Source organism: Eurosta solidaginis, chromosome 4 (assembly GCF_040869045.1).
Source record: "Eurosta solidaginis isolate ZX-2024a chromosome 4, ASM4086904v1, whole genome shotgun sequence".
NCBI lineage: Eukaryota > Metazoa > Arthropoda > Insecta > Diptera > Tephritidae > Eurosta > Eurosta solidaginis.
This window is the reverse complement of record NC_090322.1, coordinates 3,020,271-3,038,320: the sequence shown is the minus strand read 5'-3', so window position 1 is coordinate 3,038,320 and position 18,050 is coordinate 3,020,271. Positions and strand designations below refer to the sequence as shown.

Below are 18,050 nucleotides of genomic sequence, written 5' to 3'. Positions count from 1 at the left end.
GTTTGTGTGTTTTGTTGTTTAGCACTGATGCTGCTGCTGTTGTTGCTTTTTGTTGTTGCTGTGTGTATCATTTGTTATACTCACGGTTGTCGCTTGCAGTATCTGTTAGCCGTTTATTTATAGTGTCGAACATCTCAACTAAGCAAAGACCGCAAAGCGTCAGCCAAAGCTAACGTCAAAGCCAGCGCCGTTGCCATTGCCACTGAGCTGGCGCTCTACTTCCACATTCAGTTTCACTATTTTTTTTGTTTTCTCGTGCCGCCTTTAGGCATTTTACATTCGCATTCTGCAAATAAACAGATAAATTTAAATTATTGTTGCTTACGCATAAAGAATTGTAGTCACCAGCTTGAACACTCACACACACATTTGGTTGCATGCTTCATAAGACTTATATCGTCTTTCCTGGACTCTGCTGCTTCCACAATCTATTCTTCTTCTTATTAATCTCCTTCCTTACTTAGCCTTATTTTGCCTTATTTGCTTATTGTTTATTTGCTTTATTTTCAATTTGGACGTTCTTAACTGGTTCTTCAAGTTTACTTTTGCTTAACTTAACACCGTTGGGATCTTAAATCTCGAATTGTTCTCGTTGTTGCGCTATTTTATTGCTGTCGGCGTCTCTTTTTCGCCTTATTATTCTTCTCTGCCTCAATTCTCTTTACCATTCGTACGCAGAGCTCTTGGTGATATTCATTCATGCATTGTTTGTATTTTGGATTTGTTTTGCCACCATCTTTGCTTGTCCTAATATCACCGGCTCCATCTTCAAGCTCCTTCCGCCTTCATGCGTCGACCTTTTATGCTCACGGTCGTCGCTTTTATCCTGCGCTAACGAACTGTGTGTCCGTTCATTCGTTTGCCCTCCCCATTCATCCCCTTTCATCTTTGCATCTTTATGAGCCATCGCACGTCTATAACTCAGCATTATTTGTGTTCGCCTGTGTGTGGGCACATTTCATTTGTATGCTTGCGCTGCCATTTGAAGCTTGCAACCTGGTTTCCATTACACGTTTTTCTTTTTATGTGTTTTTTTTTTTTTTGTGGATTTAGTGCTTTTCTTTGTTCGTCACTCTGTTAGCTCGTATGTGCGTTGTTAGTTTCGCTATTTCCTCAACTTGCATCGGTCTCTCGTTTCACTTTTCAATTGGTGTTGCTTTTTTTATTGTATTCCTTCTGTATTCAGCGTGATTGCTGTTTGGTATCAGAATTTTTAGTGGCATGTTTTTTATGTTTTATTGTTAATTCTAGTTTTTAGAATCCCTTTCATTGTTCTATATGTTGGTTGTCTTTTTTGTGATGAGCATGAATTTTTTTTTATGGAAATTAAGTATATGGCACTGATTGTAATCCTTCCCCTTTTAAGTGCACGCAGATTCTCTTGTACTCCCTATTAATGGGCTCACAAAATCTAGATCTCTACAACTAATTTTACCTCCAAAGTTTTCTCTTACTTTTAGTGGTTTCCAGGCAACTAAGTCCGACAGATGCCTAGGAAATAATAAGTCCACATTATGATAGTAGAGAGAATTATCAGAGGGTGAAAGCTCCGGCCAAGAAAGTGTTTCTATCGGATTCCGCCTATGGAAGCAGACGTAGAGGGCGGCCCACACTCTGTTGGAAGGACCAGGTGGAAAACGATTTAAACTCCCTTGGTGTGACCAATTGGCGCCGGTTGGCAGAGAGAAGGAACGACTGGCGCGCCTTGTTGGAAGGCCATAACCCTTTAAACGGTTAAACGCCAATTAAGGAAGTAAGTAAGAAAGTACCAACGAAAATGCTTTATTTAATAAATATTTTGGGAAAAATTGAAACAACGCCACATCAGAACGGCCGCGACATGACAGGTGATTCGTTTATATGTACCTTGGAAGTCCTTTAAAGCCTTTCATCCCGGGATCGTCCTGCCATGATCGATCTGTTTACCGCCTTACTATTGTACAAATTTTTCCAATCAGCAAAAGGGTTTTTCTTTTTTGCTTGTTGTGGGCCTGTCGATTCAAAATGGTGGAGGCACCTATTTTCGAGGTGTTAATTTTATTTGTTGCGTTCAAAATCTAGTATCTGATATTCTAGCAGCCCAAATGCTTTTGCTTGGGAAGATTGCTTTTCACATTTCCGTAAGGACTCCGAGGCATTTTCAATCAGATTTTTAAGCACATACAATTTGAATTAATATTTGTGCCAGAATTTTCATACTCATTGTAGATCGCATCCTTCTGAAACACCCAGCAGAGCTGCTGCTTAGAATCCCGTCCATGCCGGCAGCATTATTAATTTAATACAGATAAAATAATATAGCTTTTTGCACACAAATTAGCAGATGCAAACTCGACGATATTATAAAAATACTAGAAGGTTCAAGTGACTGGAAACACTTCCTTTCAAACCACTTCAATAAACTTAGACTGAGGTGCTCGCAATCACGTCCAATCCGACATCAGCAATCGTGTAACGAGTCTGGTTGTAATGTTTGCTATTTATTTTTCATTAAATTCTTTGACAAGTGAATTCTCATTCTCCTTGATGTTTTTAGATAAACCAGAATCTTAACGGCAACTCTTTTCTGCGAGCGTAGGTTCGCATGCATACGGACCTTTGAGTAAAGATGTTCTGCTCTTGCAAGAATAAGTAAACGTGACCTAACGGTCCGGTTATAATTGTTAACATGTTAATAACGTTTAACCGCCTAGGAGATAGAACAAGTCACACGATAACTGACGCCATTTGGGAGTAACAAGGGAGATCAAGTCTTCCCCCTAACTGCCTCTCCGAATTCAGTGGTGTTCTCTATTCCTCTGCTCCCAAATACGGGTGGCGATTCAGTTGAAATATTGGCGAGAATAAGTTTGGGCGAGGCATTCTTTGTCGTATGTAAGAAGATGGGTACTTTCAAGAAAGTTCTTCATGGACTGCCGACAGCATCGATAACTTTATACTGAATGAATCGATTATATATTCCCAAGGTTATGATTATCCCGTAAAGAATAAGAAAGTTTCTAAAATATTTAACACGTACAAAAAATTTGAAAATAAGATATGTATGTAGCAAACAAACCAGCAAACGAGCATGAGCGTCGTTCCATTGTGCGCATATCTATGAAAAAACCTCCATAGGTACGTTACAATAAATTAATTGGCCCGAATGAACGACGGTCATGATCGGTTTGTTGTTCGTTTGCAACTTGCCATACTATTCGAATCAGGCACACCCATTCTCGTTATATGTTTTTGCCTTTGCGGAAATGCCCGTCCCGGGGCCATCAGCTAGGAAAACCAGCATTGTACAAATAAATCATTTCCTTTTTTCACTCAAAACTTATTGGCTCTGCCGATGCAATGACACTTATTTTTGTTTTTTTTTTGCATTCCATAATTTTCTAATTTTCCAAGAAAAAATGTCCTCATTGTTAAGCAATTTGTCTTTGTTATGACAATTAAATTCATTTCATCTTGCTTTTTCACATTTGTCAATTCAACTGCAGCAAACTTTCACCGCATTTCCTACACAATTGACATATTTGTCATAATTAAAACGAGTTTCTATTGCAATTTTGAAAATATTTAATCTGATTGATTTATTATGTACAATTTTTCACATAAACAAGTTCATCAATTTTGCAATCAAGCTGGAGCAGCTATTTTTATACTCAGTTGAGCAGAGCTCACAGAGTATATTAATTTTGATTGGATAACGGTTGGTTTTACAGGTATAAAGGAATCGAGATAGATATAGACTTCCATATATCAAAATCATCAGTATCGAAAAAAACATTTGATTGAGTCATGTCCGTCCGTCCGTCCGTCCGTTAACACGATAACTTGAGTAAATATTGAGGTATCTTGATGAAATTTGGTATGTAGGTTCCTGGGCACTCATCTCAGATCGCTATTTAAAATGAACGATATCGCACTATAACCACGCCCAGTTTTTCGATATCGAAAATTTCGAAAAACCGAAAAAGTGCGATAATTCATTACCAAAGACGGATGAAGCGATGAAACTTGGTAGGTGAGTTGAACTGATGACGCAGAAAAGAAAATTAGTAAAATTTTGGATAATGGGCGTGGCACCGTCCACTTTAAAAAGAAAGTAATTTAGAAGTTTTGGAAGCTGTAATTTGGCAGTCGTTGAAGATATCTTGATGAAATTTGGCAGGAACGTTACTCCTATTACTATATGTATGCCTAATAAAAATTAGCAATATCGGAGAACGACCATGCCCACTTAAAAAAAAAAAATAATTTTTTTAAAGTCAAATTTAAAACAAAAGTTAATATCTTCACAGCATATAAGTAAATTATGTCAACATTCAACTCCAGTAATTATATGGTGCAACAAAATACAAAAAAAAGAAAATTTTAAAATGGGCCAGGCTCCGCCCTTTTTCATTTAATTTGTCTAGGATACTTGTAATGCCATAAGTCGAACAAAAATTTACCAATCCTTGTGGAATTTGATAGGGGCTTAGATTCTAGGACGATGACTGTTTTCTGTGAAAAGGGGCGAATTCGGTTAAAGCCATGCCCAGTTCTTATACACAGTCGACCGTCTGTCCTTCCGCTCGGCCGTTAACAGGATAGCTTGAGCAAAAATCGATATATCTTTACTAAACACAGTTCACGTACTTATCTGAACTCACTTTGTATTGGTGTAAAAAATGGCCGAAATCCGACTATGACCATGCCCCCTTTTTCGATATCGAAAATCACGAAAAATGAAAAAATGCTATAATTCTATACCAAATACGAAAAAAGGGATGAAACATTAGATATTAGGTTGTAGTAAATTAGTAATTGGATTGGTTTATTGACACAAAATATGACTTTAGAAAAATACTTTGTGAAATGGGTGTGATACCTACCATATTAAGTAGAAGAAAATGAGAAAGTTCTGCAGGCCGAAATTAAAAGCCCTTGGAATCTTGGCAGGAATACTGTTCGTGGTATTACATATATAAATAAATTAGCGGTACCCGACGGATGATTTTCTGGGTCACCCTGGTCCTCATTTTGGTCGATATCTCGAAAACGCCTTCACATATACAACTTCCACCACTCCCTTTTTAAAACCCTCATTAACTTTTAATTTGATACCCATATCGTACAAACGCATTCTAGAGTCAACCCTGGTCCACCTTTATAGCGATATCCCGAAACGGTGTCCACCTATAGAACTGAGGCCCACTCCCTTTTAAAATACTCATTATCACCTTTCGTTTGATACCCATATCGTACAAACAAATTCTAGAGTCACCCTAGGTTCATTTTCCTTCATGGCGATTTTCCCTTATTTTGTCTCCATATCTCTCAACTGAGTATGTAATGTTCGGTTACACCCGAACTTAGCCTTCCTTACTTGTTTTTATACTCAGTTGAGCAGAGCTCACAGAGTATATTAAGTTTGATTGGATAACGGTTGGTTGTACATATATTAAGGAATCGAGATAGATATAGACTTCCATATATCAAAATAATCAGGATCGAAAAAAAATTTGATTGAGCCATGTCCGTCCGTCCGTCCGTCCGTCCGTTAACACAATAACTTGAGTAAATTTTGAGGTATCTTGATGAAATTTGGTATGTAGGTTCCTGAGCACTCATCTCAGATCGCTATTTAAAATGAACGGTATCGGACTATAACCACGCCCACTTTTTCGATATCGAAAATTTCGAAAAACCGAAAAAGTGCGATAATTCATTACAAAAGACCGATAAAGCGTCGAAACTTGGTGGATGAGTTGGACTTATGACGCAAAATAGAAAATTAGTAAAATTTTGGACAATGGGCGTGGCACCGCCCACTTTTAAAAGAAGGTAATTTAAAATTTTTGCAAGCTGTAATTTGGCAGTCGTTGAAGATATGATGATGAAATTTGGCAGGAACGTTACTCTTATTACTATATGTACGCTTAATAAAAATTAGCAAAATCGGAGAAGGACCACGCCCACTTTTAAAAAGAATTTTTTTTAAAAGTTATATTTTAACAAAAAATTTTATATATTTACAGTATATAAGTAAATTATGTCAAGATTCAACTCCAGTAATGATATGGTGCAACAAAATACAAAAATAAAAGAAAATTTAAAAATGGGCGTGGCTCCGCCCTTTTTCATTTAATTTGTCTAGGATACTTTTAACGCCATAAGTCGAACAAAAATTAACCAATCCTTTTGAAATTTGGTAGGGGCATAGATTTTATGGCGTTAACTGTTTTCTGTGAAAATGGGCGAAATCGGTTGATGCCACGCCCAGTTTTTATACACAGTCGTCCGTCTGTCCTTCCGCATGGCCGTTAACACGATAACTTGAGCAAAAATCGATATATCTTTACTAAACTCAGTTCACGTACTTATCTGAATCCACTTTATCTTGGTATGAAAAATGAACGAAATCCGACTATGACCACGCCCACGTTTTCCATATCGAAAATTACGAAAAATGAAAAAAATTCCACAATTCTATACCAAATACGAAAAAAGGGATGAAATATGGTAAGGTAATTGGATTGTTTTATTGACGCGAAATATAACTTTAGAAAAAACTTTATAAAATGGGTGTAACACCTACCATATTAAGTAGAAGAAAATGAAAAAGTTCTGCAGGGCGAAATAAAAAACCCTTAAAATCTTGGCAGGTATTACATATATAAATAAATTAGCGGTATCCAACAGATGATGTTCTGGGTCACCCTGGTCCACATTTTGGTCGATATCTGGAAAACGCCTTCACATATACAACTACCACCACTCCCTTTTAAAACTCTCATTAATACCTTTAATTTGATACCCATATCGTACAAACTCATTCTAGAGTCACCCCTGGTCCACCTTTATGGCGATATTTCGAAAAGGCGAACACCTATAGAACGAAGGCCCACTCCCTTTTAAAAATACTCATTAACTCCTTTCGTTTGATACCCATATTGCACAAACGAATTCTAGGGTCACCCCTGGTCCACCTTTATGGCGATATCTCGAAACGGCGTCCACCTATGGAACTAAGGATTACTCCCTTTTAAAATACTCATTAACACCTTTCATTTGATACCCATATCGTACAAACGCATTCTAGAGTCACACCTGGTCCATCTTTATGGCGATATCTCGAAAAGGAGTCCACCTATAGAACTAATGCCCACTCCCTCTTAAAATACTCATTAACTCCTTTCGTTTGATACCCATATTGCACAAACGAATTCTAGAGTCACCCCTGGTCCACCTTTATGGCGATATCTCGAAAAGGGGTCCACCTATAGAACTAAGCCCCACGCCCTTTTAAAATAATCATTAACACCTTTCATTTGATACCCATATCATACAAACAAATTCTAAAGTCACCCCTGGTCCACCTTTATGGCGATATCTCGAAAAGGCGAACACCTATAAAACGAAGGCCCACTCCCTTTTAAAAATACTCATTAACACCTTTCATTTGATACCCATATCAAACAAAGTCTAGAGTCACCCCTGGTCCACCTTTATTGCGATACCTCGAAAATGCGTCCACCTATAGAACTAAGGCCCACTCCCTCTTAAAATACTCATTAACTCCTTTCGTTTGATACCCATATTGCACAAACGAATTCTAGAGTCACCCCTGGCCCACCTTTATGGCGATATCTCGAAACGGCGTCCACCTATAGAACTAAGGCCCACTCCCTTTTAAAATACTCATTAACACCTTTCGTTTGATGCCCATATTGTGCAAACAAATTCTAGGGTCACCGTTGGTCCACCTTTATGGCGATATCTCGAAACGGCGTCCACCTATGGAACTAAGGATTACTCCCTTTTAAAATGCTCATTAACACCTTTCATTTGATACCCATATCGTACAAACGCATTCTAGAGTCACCCCTGGTCCATCTTTACGGCGATATCTCGAAAAGGCGTCCATCTATAGTACTTAGGTCCACGCCCTTTTAAAATACTCATTAATACCTTTCATTTGATACCCATATCGTACATACGCATTCAAGAGTCAACCCTGATCCACCTTTATGGCTATATCCCTAAATGGCGTCCACCTATAGAACTATGGCCCACTCCCTCATAAAATACTCTTTAATGCCTTTTATTTGATACACATGTCATACAAACACATTCCAGGGTTTCCCTCGGTTCATTTTCCTACATGGTTATTTTCCCTTATGTTGTCACCATAGCTCTCAACTGAGTATGTAATGTTCGGTTACACCCGAACTTAACCTTCCTTACTTGTTTTTTTTTGAGTTGAACTTCTCTCTATGTATATCAGCTTACACTCAGAAGGTGTTTAGGTACACTTTAATAAAAGTGAAATAAATGCCAACTTTTTTGATTACTTTTGTAAAGTGAAAAAGAGCATCAGCAACAAATCCTATTAGATGTACATAGAAGCAACAATAAAAACTATAATAGAAACACATTCAAAGCAGTCTGCACCCTCACCATTGCTGCTTGGCTTCTTGTGTACTTGTGGCGCCAGCATCACAAACTTGCTCTGCATGACTTAGCTACAACACCAGCAACAACAAATGTTTATGCTTCAGTCAGTGTATAAGTATGTTAAGCGATTTGTATAAATAGTTGGGTAACTGCTTCAAACGAACGTAACCTGGTAAAAGCTTTCAAGTTCATTGGCCCTTAAAATGAGCTGAGATTAGAGCTGGATTCGATTCGATTGTTTTATAAATCGATTTTTGCAATTCGATTCTAGAAAAAAATCGATTTAATCGATTAAATCGAACCAAACGAAGTTTATTTAAATTTTGCTTATTCTTTGTAACAGTGTACTTGCTTACGTACTTAACGATTTACACGATTTTTCCCTACAAATAAAGCTGGACAGTTTCTCTCTCGTTTCGTTGCCTGCCGAGAAAATTGGAAGCACCAAGGTATCCCAAATGGGTCTTCACTTGATCCTTTCATCGGAGTTAGATAATTAGTATAGTTTTTACTGAAATGTAATAGTTTTTGCTTTTTTTTAATCTTTTATTTCTAAATGTAGGGAAACCAACCTTGGGAACATCAACCCTTACACTTTCTCCTTTAATACTTATTATTACAATATGTATAAAGTTTTCACTTCCTTTCCGGCATTAGAATCGATCTATGTTCAGCGTCATATAAAACGGAAGTATTTATTACATACGTAAGGTAACATGTTCTCAGTATACGTTTTGTAGCTTTTTAATCAATCTGGTATACGGAACTTTCAATTGACAACATACGACAATTTGTGTCATGGTTTGCGTAGTTTCAGTTAAAAACTATGGAAGTATTTTCTTAGCTTATTGAAAATAAAAAGGAATAAGGAATTTAATTGACGAAATTTCATAAAAATTGCCACTTCTGTTTTCGTGTATGCTGCTGTCTATGTCATAAAAAGTATTGATTTTATATATTTGATATTTGTTAAAAGTGTGTTTCTTAATATTACTCGTGTAGGCAAAACGTTTCGATGATCCAAGTATTGTGTAAAAGATCTGAATCCCTTATCTTCGACAATCTTAAAGGGTTGCATATCTGCGTCAATCATTCAAATCAAAGCACAATCCAGTTGTTTTTTTCGCTTATCTACAGATTGAGACTTCCTTATGTTGTTGTTAGGTTAAAAAAAAGATTCTATAGCTGTTGATGAAGTCAACGTTGGATGTGACCGCTTCAAGTAATTTAACAAATCGGTTGTATTTCCACCTATTTTGCCTTTTTTCCGCACGATTTGCATTTCGCATAATCGCCCTGCACTTGACTAAAGTACTTCCAGACAACAGATCTGCGAATTTTTGGATTACTTATAAGATTGAATTCCCCTTCAGAGTCACTTTCAATTGGCTTACTATATTCAAAAAATGTGGTATTAATTAGTTTTCATTTCGTACTGAACACAATAACATACCACAAGGGAGAGATGTTCATTATATTGCTTGCCAGAAGTGCTTGCCATCTTTCTCCTTTCTCTCGAAGCCCCCAACACAATAAAGCTAAATTTATAAAAACAATAATTACGAATATGTATTTCCTCAAGCGTCCGTAAAGAATATAGTGATGAAAACTTCGATGCCTACAGAATCGAACGATTAAAAAAAATCGATTAAATCGATTAAGAATCGAATCGAAATCCAGCTCTAGCTGAGATTTCGTGCACACACACAAATTTACGAGTGTGAGTGTGTTTGTATGTGTATTTGTTTCTTTGCCATAGTCTGGCTTCATGGTTTGTACGGTCAGACTGTTGACTGTTTTGTTCAATCTTTAGCTGGAAAACTATTTACATGTGTATGTGTGTGTATGTGTTTGAATGCATTTGAGCCAAACAATAATACAAAAACCTAGGTACAAACATACATAATTCTACATAAATTATACACATGTGTACAGCTGCGTGCACGAAAATAGCAGTGGCAATTTATATCAAATTTCGCAAATTTTCGGTGGACCCCGCAAAGTGGCATTTTTGTTTGGTTTAGACGCGAAAAAGTAAAAATTTTCAAGTCTTTTTTTTGTTTGGAATTTGAATGCAGTTTGTTTTTAAAATGTCCACAGTATATAACGGTAATTATCATTTCTTATAATTATTGTTCTTCATTGAATAATCTTCTTTCAAACTGTGAGTTGTTGATGACGCGCTAAGTAGTACAATTTACAGAAGTAAAATAACGCGTGGTTTAAAATTAAATAAAAATTTGTGGTGAAACAAAAGGTTAAATATTTTTTGCTTATTTAAAATCTTCACGTAATTATATTATTTTGCAAGTGTTCAAATGTTTTTTGGTTGCGAATTTTTTACGAAATTATGAGTGTATTATTTTTGAGCTGAAAATATATAAAACCTTCAAAAGAAAAGCCTGCCAAAATTTGAACCACGCTGTACCACAATAATTTTTGAATTTCTATATTAATTCAATATCATTGCATTTAACTCAAATGATTCTTCATCCCCCTATGTTCCCGTCTTGATATAATGACGATCACAAAGAAGGAGAAGTATGAGGTGTGGGTTACAGAACGTGGCCAAAAGCAAAAGGATAAAGCCGCTTTACACCACGTGTGTACTGTTTTAGGGAGAGAGTTAATAGAGACGAGGGATTGTATGATGAATGCTGCAGTAAAGTTCGAATTTTTTTTTATCAAACTTTGTATGAGATGGATTCAAGTGAATCACACCAAAGTTAATTTTCTTGGAAAGTTTGCTTCATTCTTTGAAGAAGATAAGAAATTGAAATATAGGTATGTTCAATTGTGAACAAAAGAACAAGATAAGGTTAGAAGAAAGTTTTTGTTTGGGATAAATTAAAAAAATTTGGAGGGGGTCCAACTGAAAGGGGGTAAGGCATACAAACATATACACTTGGTTTGAATGAAATATATTCATTTTTCAGTCAGTCAAAAATTTTTCGCGTCTAAATCATGCAAAAATACCACTGTGCGCCGTGGTGTGATGGTAGCGTGCTCCGCCTTCCACACCAAAGATCCTGGAAAACAATACAAAACAATCTCAAAAACGTTTTCGAAAAAAATCTAAAGTCCGAGACAATTTTATTAATAAATCGAACGTTATTTGGATTTCTCTGAATTTTTTTCGTATACAACTTTTTAGCCCAATAAATTCTTGTCTAGAAAAAATACAAATAAGAGCCGCATTGATTTTTGACAATTTTTTTCCGAAGAGTGTTTCAGAATTTGTTCCAAAAATGTTCACACTTTGTATGAAAGAAAATTTGATACAGACTTCGAAAAAAAACAATACGAATTTTGAGAAACTTAAAACTTGTACTTCAACAGACTAAAATGGATGGAGCTACAAAACTGCGTAATCAAAAAAATTGCGGAAAAATAAATAAAAATTTCGAAATTTTTGTAAAATTTTATCGAATTTCTGACTTTTTTCGAAAACGGTGCTGAGATTGCTTGGCATAGTTACAGTTAGAAAATTGAGATAGTTTTTTTGTCGTAAACTATGAAAAAAAGAACAAAGTAGACGAAATTTGATTAAAAAAATTGCCACTGCTATTTTCGTGTTCGCAACTGTTTATACATTCTGTCTGTCCTAACAAAAATACATTCTGCATTTAAGTTTCGTAGTTTTTCATTTGCCTTTGCTGGAATTTCTTTCAAGCGCAGTGCTGGCTAACAATCTTTGTTTACCAATTAACAACAACAACAACCCATTAACATGACTATTTTATGTACATTCGTTATTGTATTCTTTTTTTTTTTTTTTGTTTAAGTATTAATATTTAACTAATACACACGCACCTAAGCAAATATTTGAATATGAATATGTTAACAATAACCATTTACTGGCTAAATAAATAATATAATTAAAAATAATTGGAAAACATAAAGAAATTATGGTTAATATACTCTACCTACTTAGATATGTTCGCACTGGACCGTATTAAAAAAGTAAAACATTTTTTGGGGAGAAGTGAGTACCACGTACTCAAGAAACTTGATAGATAGAAAGGCTGTTTTATCTTGGAAAGCCACAGCCGTAAATCTGCCATGATTGTAGACGTAACCTTTCATACAACCGTGTTCGTTACCGCAACCATAACACTGATAGTGAGCAAAGCCGCCAATGCACGGCCCAAAAATTACAAGTCTGCTAATAATGTGAGGACAGCCCTCAATAATGCAGTGCTGTAGTCGTAGCATTTTATCTCCTTTAACGTTGTCTCAAAAATAACTAAACCCCTAGACATAACAGTATAAGTAAGCTTTACGGTAACAATAAACTTAGACGGAGCCTTAATAAATATTTCCTTGACCGCAGGTTCATTAGCACCAAACCAAAGTATGCACAATCTCTGATTGCAACCGTTAATTTTCGACGTCGTTCTCGCCTTCTCCTCACCTTCATCAGCAGAACACTACTCCTGTCAAACAAATTCACAACACCATCATCATCATTACCACCATTATTTTTCTTCTCTTAGCTACTCATGTCTTTTTCTCTCAGCTTCAACTCTCTCTCATTTTAATTTTACTTCTAATTTCCTACTCTTTTTCCATACTCTATTATATTTTCTTTCACTGTCTCTTCCGATTCCTCTTTTTTTTTTGGTAATACTTAGTTTTGCTGTTCTGATTTGATTTATGTACACTCGCTGAGTCTCTTTCTTGGTGCTCACTGAACCCCGTCGTATCGCGTGCTGAGATGATTGCGTATTATAAGTTTTCTGTTCACCCAAACTGTATTTGGTAAACTATTTGAGATATTTTTAAAATGGAGCAGTGAATGTCAAAAAACTGTTCGCGTCAAGTGTTATCCCAAAAGAAAAAAAAAACAATTCCAGTAATCTGGGATTGCTCTACAAACTATGGAGCGTTTTTCAAATTTGCTTCCATAAAAAAGTAAATTTAAACACATCTTGCGTCGTAGAAAATTTATATAATCCTTAGTTATAAAGAAATTGCCGGCCGGAGAGATTAGAATCACATTAAAAAAAATGTATTGTCACACAAATTTCAAGGGGATAACTCCAAAACTTGGGGAGTAGTTTGCGTTCAAACAAACGGAAATACCGAAATCGCTAAATCCACTTGGCCGTCATTGAAATTATATTGGTATACTTTTTATTGGAACTTTCCATTTTTTGAATCTAACTTAAAAGTATCGGATCTTAAAAAATATATTATTTCATGTTTCCTCAAAAGTATACAAATGCGATCCGCAATATTGTAGTCAAAATTGTTTTTAAATTTACTATTTATTTTAAATTTACTGTTACTTAGCATTCATGCAGGAATAAATTTTATTCATCGCAATCAGTGATGCGAAATCGGGAAAAGTTCACTCTTTTGTGGGATTTTTTACTACAAAATTCGCTAAGAGAGTAAACAGGATTTCCACAGGCTCACTGAACGAAAAAAGGTATTTTAAAAAAAATTTATTCGCACCCATCCACTTGTTCGATGTTACTCGAATTAAATCAAAGCCCTTTCAAATTAGATATGGCGCATGCCCAAACAAAAGTTTTTTCGGCTGCATATGAAAACATGAGAGAATTTCTCGCTCGAATAAGGGAAAAAGTAAGTGATTTGAAATCATCTCGTGGAATTTTTATTTTTGTTTCAAAGACATTACTGATCGCAGTTAGCTATTAAATCAACTACGCACAAATTGTTGATTCTAAATTGATGGTTTCAACATTCAAATCAACAAAAAAAGATTCCATTAAAGGTTAGCTGTAGCTCTGTTAACTTAAAATTATTAATGTCACCCTAAGAATACCAGTCAAAACTGTTAATGTAATTTAACGGTCTTAAAACCCAACTAATAAGCGCCCTGTGTGTAAGTTTCCCTTAAAAATTGCCGATGTATGTATTTGCATAATGCTGTTTAAAGACCAATGAAATAAGTTCTTTTAACAGGAAACTATGTTAACTATGTTGATTCAGAATTTGTAATATTTACAGAATATCGTTAACTTGAGACCAACATTTTTTCTTCTGTTAAAGTGAATTAACAAATGTCAAGAGAACACAAAAAAGTTGGTTAAATGAAATATGATGCAATCAATTTCCACGAATGTCTGTTAATTAAATTTTTTAGAAATATATTATTGCAGTCGCATTTATGCATATTGACATGCGAATAATTTTTCATTTGAAACTCTTAAAACACCATTAAAGTATATTAAACCAAACAATGTGCAACAGCAAAGGAAATTTTTTGCCAATATATATAAAACGGATAGATTAAAGTGTGTCTTTATTTGGCTTTATGCATTTGATTTTCTAAACCGCCCTGTTTGGTTCCTCAAGGTGCTGCTTCCGGAGCTGAGAAGCGAGTAATAAAATGTATTGTATCGAATTTTGGGGGATTCCGATTATTTTCGAATCGCTAAACTGTCGAATAAATAACTCCAATATTCAGTATTGCAAACTTGGCTTTATTTAGATTACTTTGGGAGTACTTCACAATTATACTTCACTTCACAGCTAATAGCGTTTTTAAATCAAACTGATTACTGATTCCTCAGCTTGCCCTGCTTTTATACTCTCGGTTATCTCGTTCGCCGATTCTCCTAAGGTCTAGTCGTTTCGCGATCATGTGTTTTAGAACACCTGCACCTCATGCTTGGTTACCTAGCTATATACATACATACATGTATATTTATAGTTTATGCTTTTCTTCTATCCATATGCGTGTATATGTGAGAATAAGTTCTTCCCTTAGCTGATGACTACATATGTGTATGTGAGATATTCTTCGTCGCCTTGTATGTGTATGTACATAAGAGTGGCTGCTTGCTGTTTTTGTTGTGATTAATTACTAACGGCATTGTGATGCTAATATTCACAACAGTATCATAAAAATAACAAAGTCACAAATTATTACTTTTAAATTGGGAGACCATTGATGTTGAATTCAAGATTTTAATTTAGCCAAAAAATATCACTTCAAATTGGCACACCATAATGCTCATATGCACATACACCATACACCATAAAAATATCGATATCTGGATTTTTCGAATTGCTAGAACAAGCTCATTTATTTGTAGTAAGTCATTAAAAAATGTATTTTTCGAGTTAGGGGTCTTTTCTATTATTTCAAGGTGCTGTATCCTAATCTGGTGCAATTTTGTTCGTTCGTCTACAATTTTGAAAAAGTTTTAAAACAACAAATTCCTATGTTCTATGACTATTAGGCATCTGTTGGGTTGTCAATTTGGTTTGAGAAATAAAACGATCACTTTATTATGTAAGATATGACAAAAATCCTCTTTTCTGAAAAATCGGTTGTATGGGGTATACATGCTATAGTGGTCCGATCCGGCCGGTACCGACAAATGTCTAATCGGACACGTAAATATACGCGCTCATCAAATTTTATCAAGATATCTCAAAATGTGAGGCACAAGTTTGCATACAAACAGACAGACGAAATGCGGACATTGCTAAACCAACTCAGCTCTTCATCCTGATCAATTTGGTATCCTTCTCCTTTAAGGACTTACAATTTTCAGATTCGTGATAAAGTTAATATACCATTTCATTTTCATGAAAGGTATAAAAACGTTGTCCAAAAATATGTAAATGTAACCGAAAATTTATTGAATAATTTGGAAAAAATTTAAACAACGTGATATCAGGACGAACAAGGCGACAGCTGAATACGTTTGTAACACTTCAACCATCGTAGGAGTGCGGATTCAAATCAGACTCCCGGCAGAAAAGGCTTTGAAGAAATTTGCAAGGTATAATCGAAAGAGCTGTCGCATTTTCCGTCGTGATGCCACGTTGTGTAAATTTTTCCCAAATTATTCAATAAATTATAAATTAAAAATTGCTGCAAATAAATGTTTTCATACATTTAAAGCAATAAAGGCAACACCCGCTTAATTCATACAAAAAGTAACCGAAAATCGTTACCAGTTCATGGAAACGTGTTTCTGGGCCCAACGGTTAATACTGTCAAGAAAAATTGTGTGTAAACAAGTGCTAATATTACTTTGCAAGCTAAAATGGATACACATTCTGATGTTTTTTTTGTTTTGTTGAAACAAATTTTTACTGAGCTCATGCAATTTTACGTACTTAGGGCTGTTTTCACCGCCTTCAGGCTTGCAGCCACTTTTTTTGACAGCTTTACGGACGATTTTTTCAGATAAAGCGTTAGTTAGCTTTAGCCGAAGATGACGAAAACGGCATTAAAAAGAGGTAGAAAATAAGAAGTTTCTAAAACTAAAACTGTAAAAAAAATTTCACTTGTGTCTTTTTAAACTGATTATATTATATGTGCCAGTTAATTAAGATATCAGTATAAGCACAATCTGCGCTTACAAATCGGTTTTTATATAAGCGCTTTTCGCATATACTGTGAATTGCCGAAATATATGTATTTATGACAAAATATTGTAATCTATCCCATGGTACGCCATTGATCTATACTATAAATAAACCAAAGTAGCCTAGGCTTTAGTCAGTCTGAATTGAACAGCAGCAACATGAAATTTTTGATAGCTTGGTCGCTCCTAATATGCATCGCCTCGGCGTTTGAAATTCGGGGAACTAGAAATATACAACGTGAACGTTTTGGGTCTATGGTGCAAAAGGCAGTTGTAAGTTCACGTATAACAAATGCTCAAACGGCTGCTGTTAATCAATTTCGTTATCAAGCTGGTTTGTCGATTTATGATGGTGAAAAGTATAAGTTGTGTGGTGGATCTCTAATAAGCAAAGAATGGGTGCTGACGGCTGCTCATTGTACTTTAACGTAAGTTTTGAATTATATATACTGTATATTTTGTGTGTTAGACAATTGGCGAAAAGAAAAATTAATAACTTAAGCACCCAATAACGTAGTGTCAATACGCAATTAAATCTAATCAATCCCTTCAATTTCAGTGCTGTGGTGGTGTTCGTATACTTAGGCAGCATCACATGCTATGATCCCTCTACACGCCTGAGGGTAGACAGATGTAACATTATAGTTCATTCCGAATACAATACGGAAACTGCTATAAATGATATAGCTTTGATTAATATTCCAAATGTAAGACGTTCAGCTGCCATTTACCCTGTGTCCCTACCAAGACGTGCTTCACGCTATTCCGCTTACGTTGATGAAACTGCAGTAGCCTCTGGATGGGGTCGTACCTCTGATAGATCCACATCGAATTCACCTATTTTACAGTATGCCAGTTTTAAAGTCATCTCGAACGAAGTATGTGCTGGAATATATGGTTCATCTTTTATCGATAACGGAAAAATTTGTACTGCCACTGTCAATCGTATTGGAGTTTGTAATGGTGATTCTGGTGGCCCATTGGTGTTGGAATCTTCCAACATTCAAATTGGTATATTATCTTTTTATTCGGACTATGGATGTGAAGCTGATATACCAGCTGGATATACTCGTGTTACTTCCTACTTGGATTGGATTGAAGCATATACGAATCTTATAATTTAAAAAATGGAAGTGCTTGCATTCCTAAAAAAATTGTCCTCAAAGTTATTATTAATTATTTTGAACTTAATAAAAAATACCATTACGCTTATGTACACATTTAAAATGAGAAAGAGAATTATTTGCAAAGCGTTGGACGTTG

General features: G+C 35.5%; 2 protein-coding genes across 8 annotated transcripts in view; both read left to right on the top strand.

The window, feature by feature from the left end:
* The window catches only part of sdt (stardust), a 449,266-nt gene that overhangs the window by 347,828 nt on the left and 83,388 nt on the right, over window positions 1-18,050 (top strand). The window lies entirely within an intron of this gene.
* On the top strand, window positions 16,945-17,980 carry LOC137248688 (collagenase-like). The gene is made up of 2 exons (XM_067779603.1): window positions 16,945-17,215; window positions 17,347-17,980. Exons 1-2 carry the CDS (start codon window positions 16,947-16,949, stop codon window positions 17,909-17,911), a joined length of 834 nt encoding a protein of 277 aa, XP_067635704.1. The 5' UTR covers window positions 16,945-16,946; the 3' UTR covers window positions 17,912-17,980.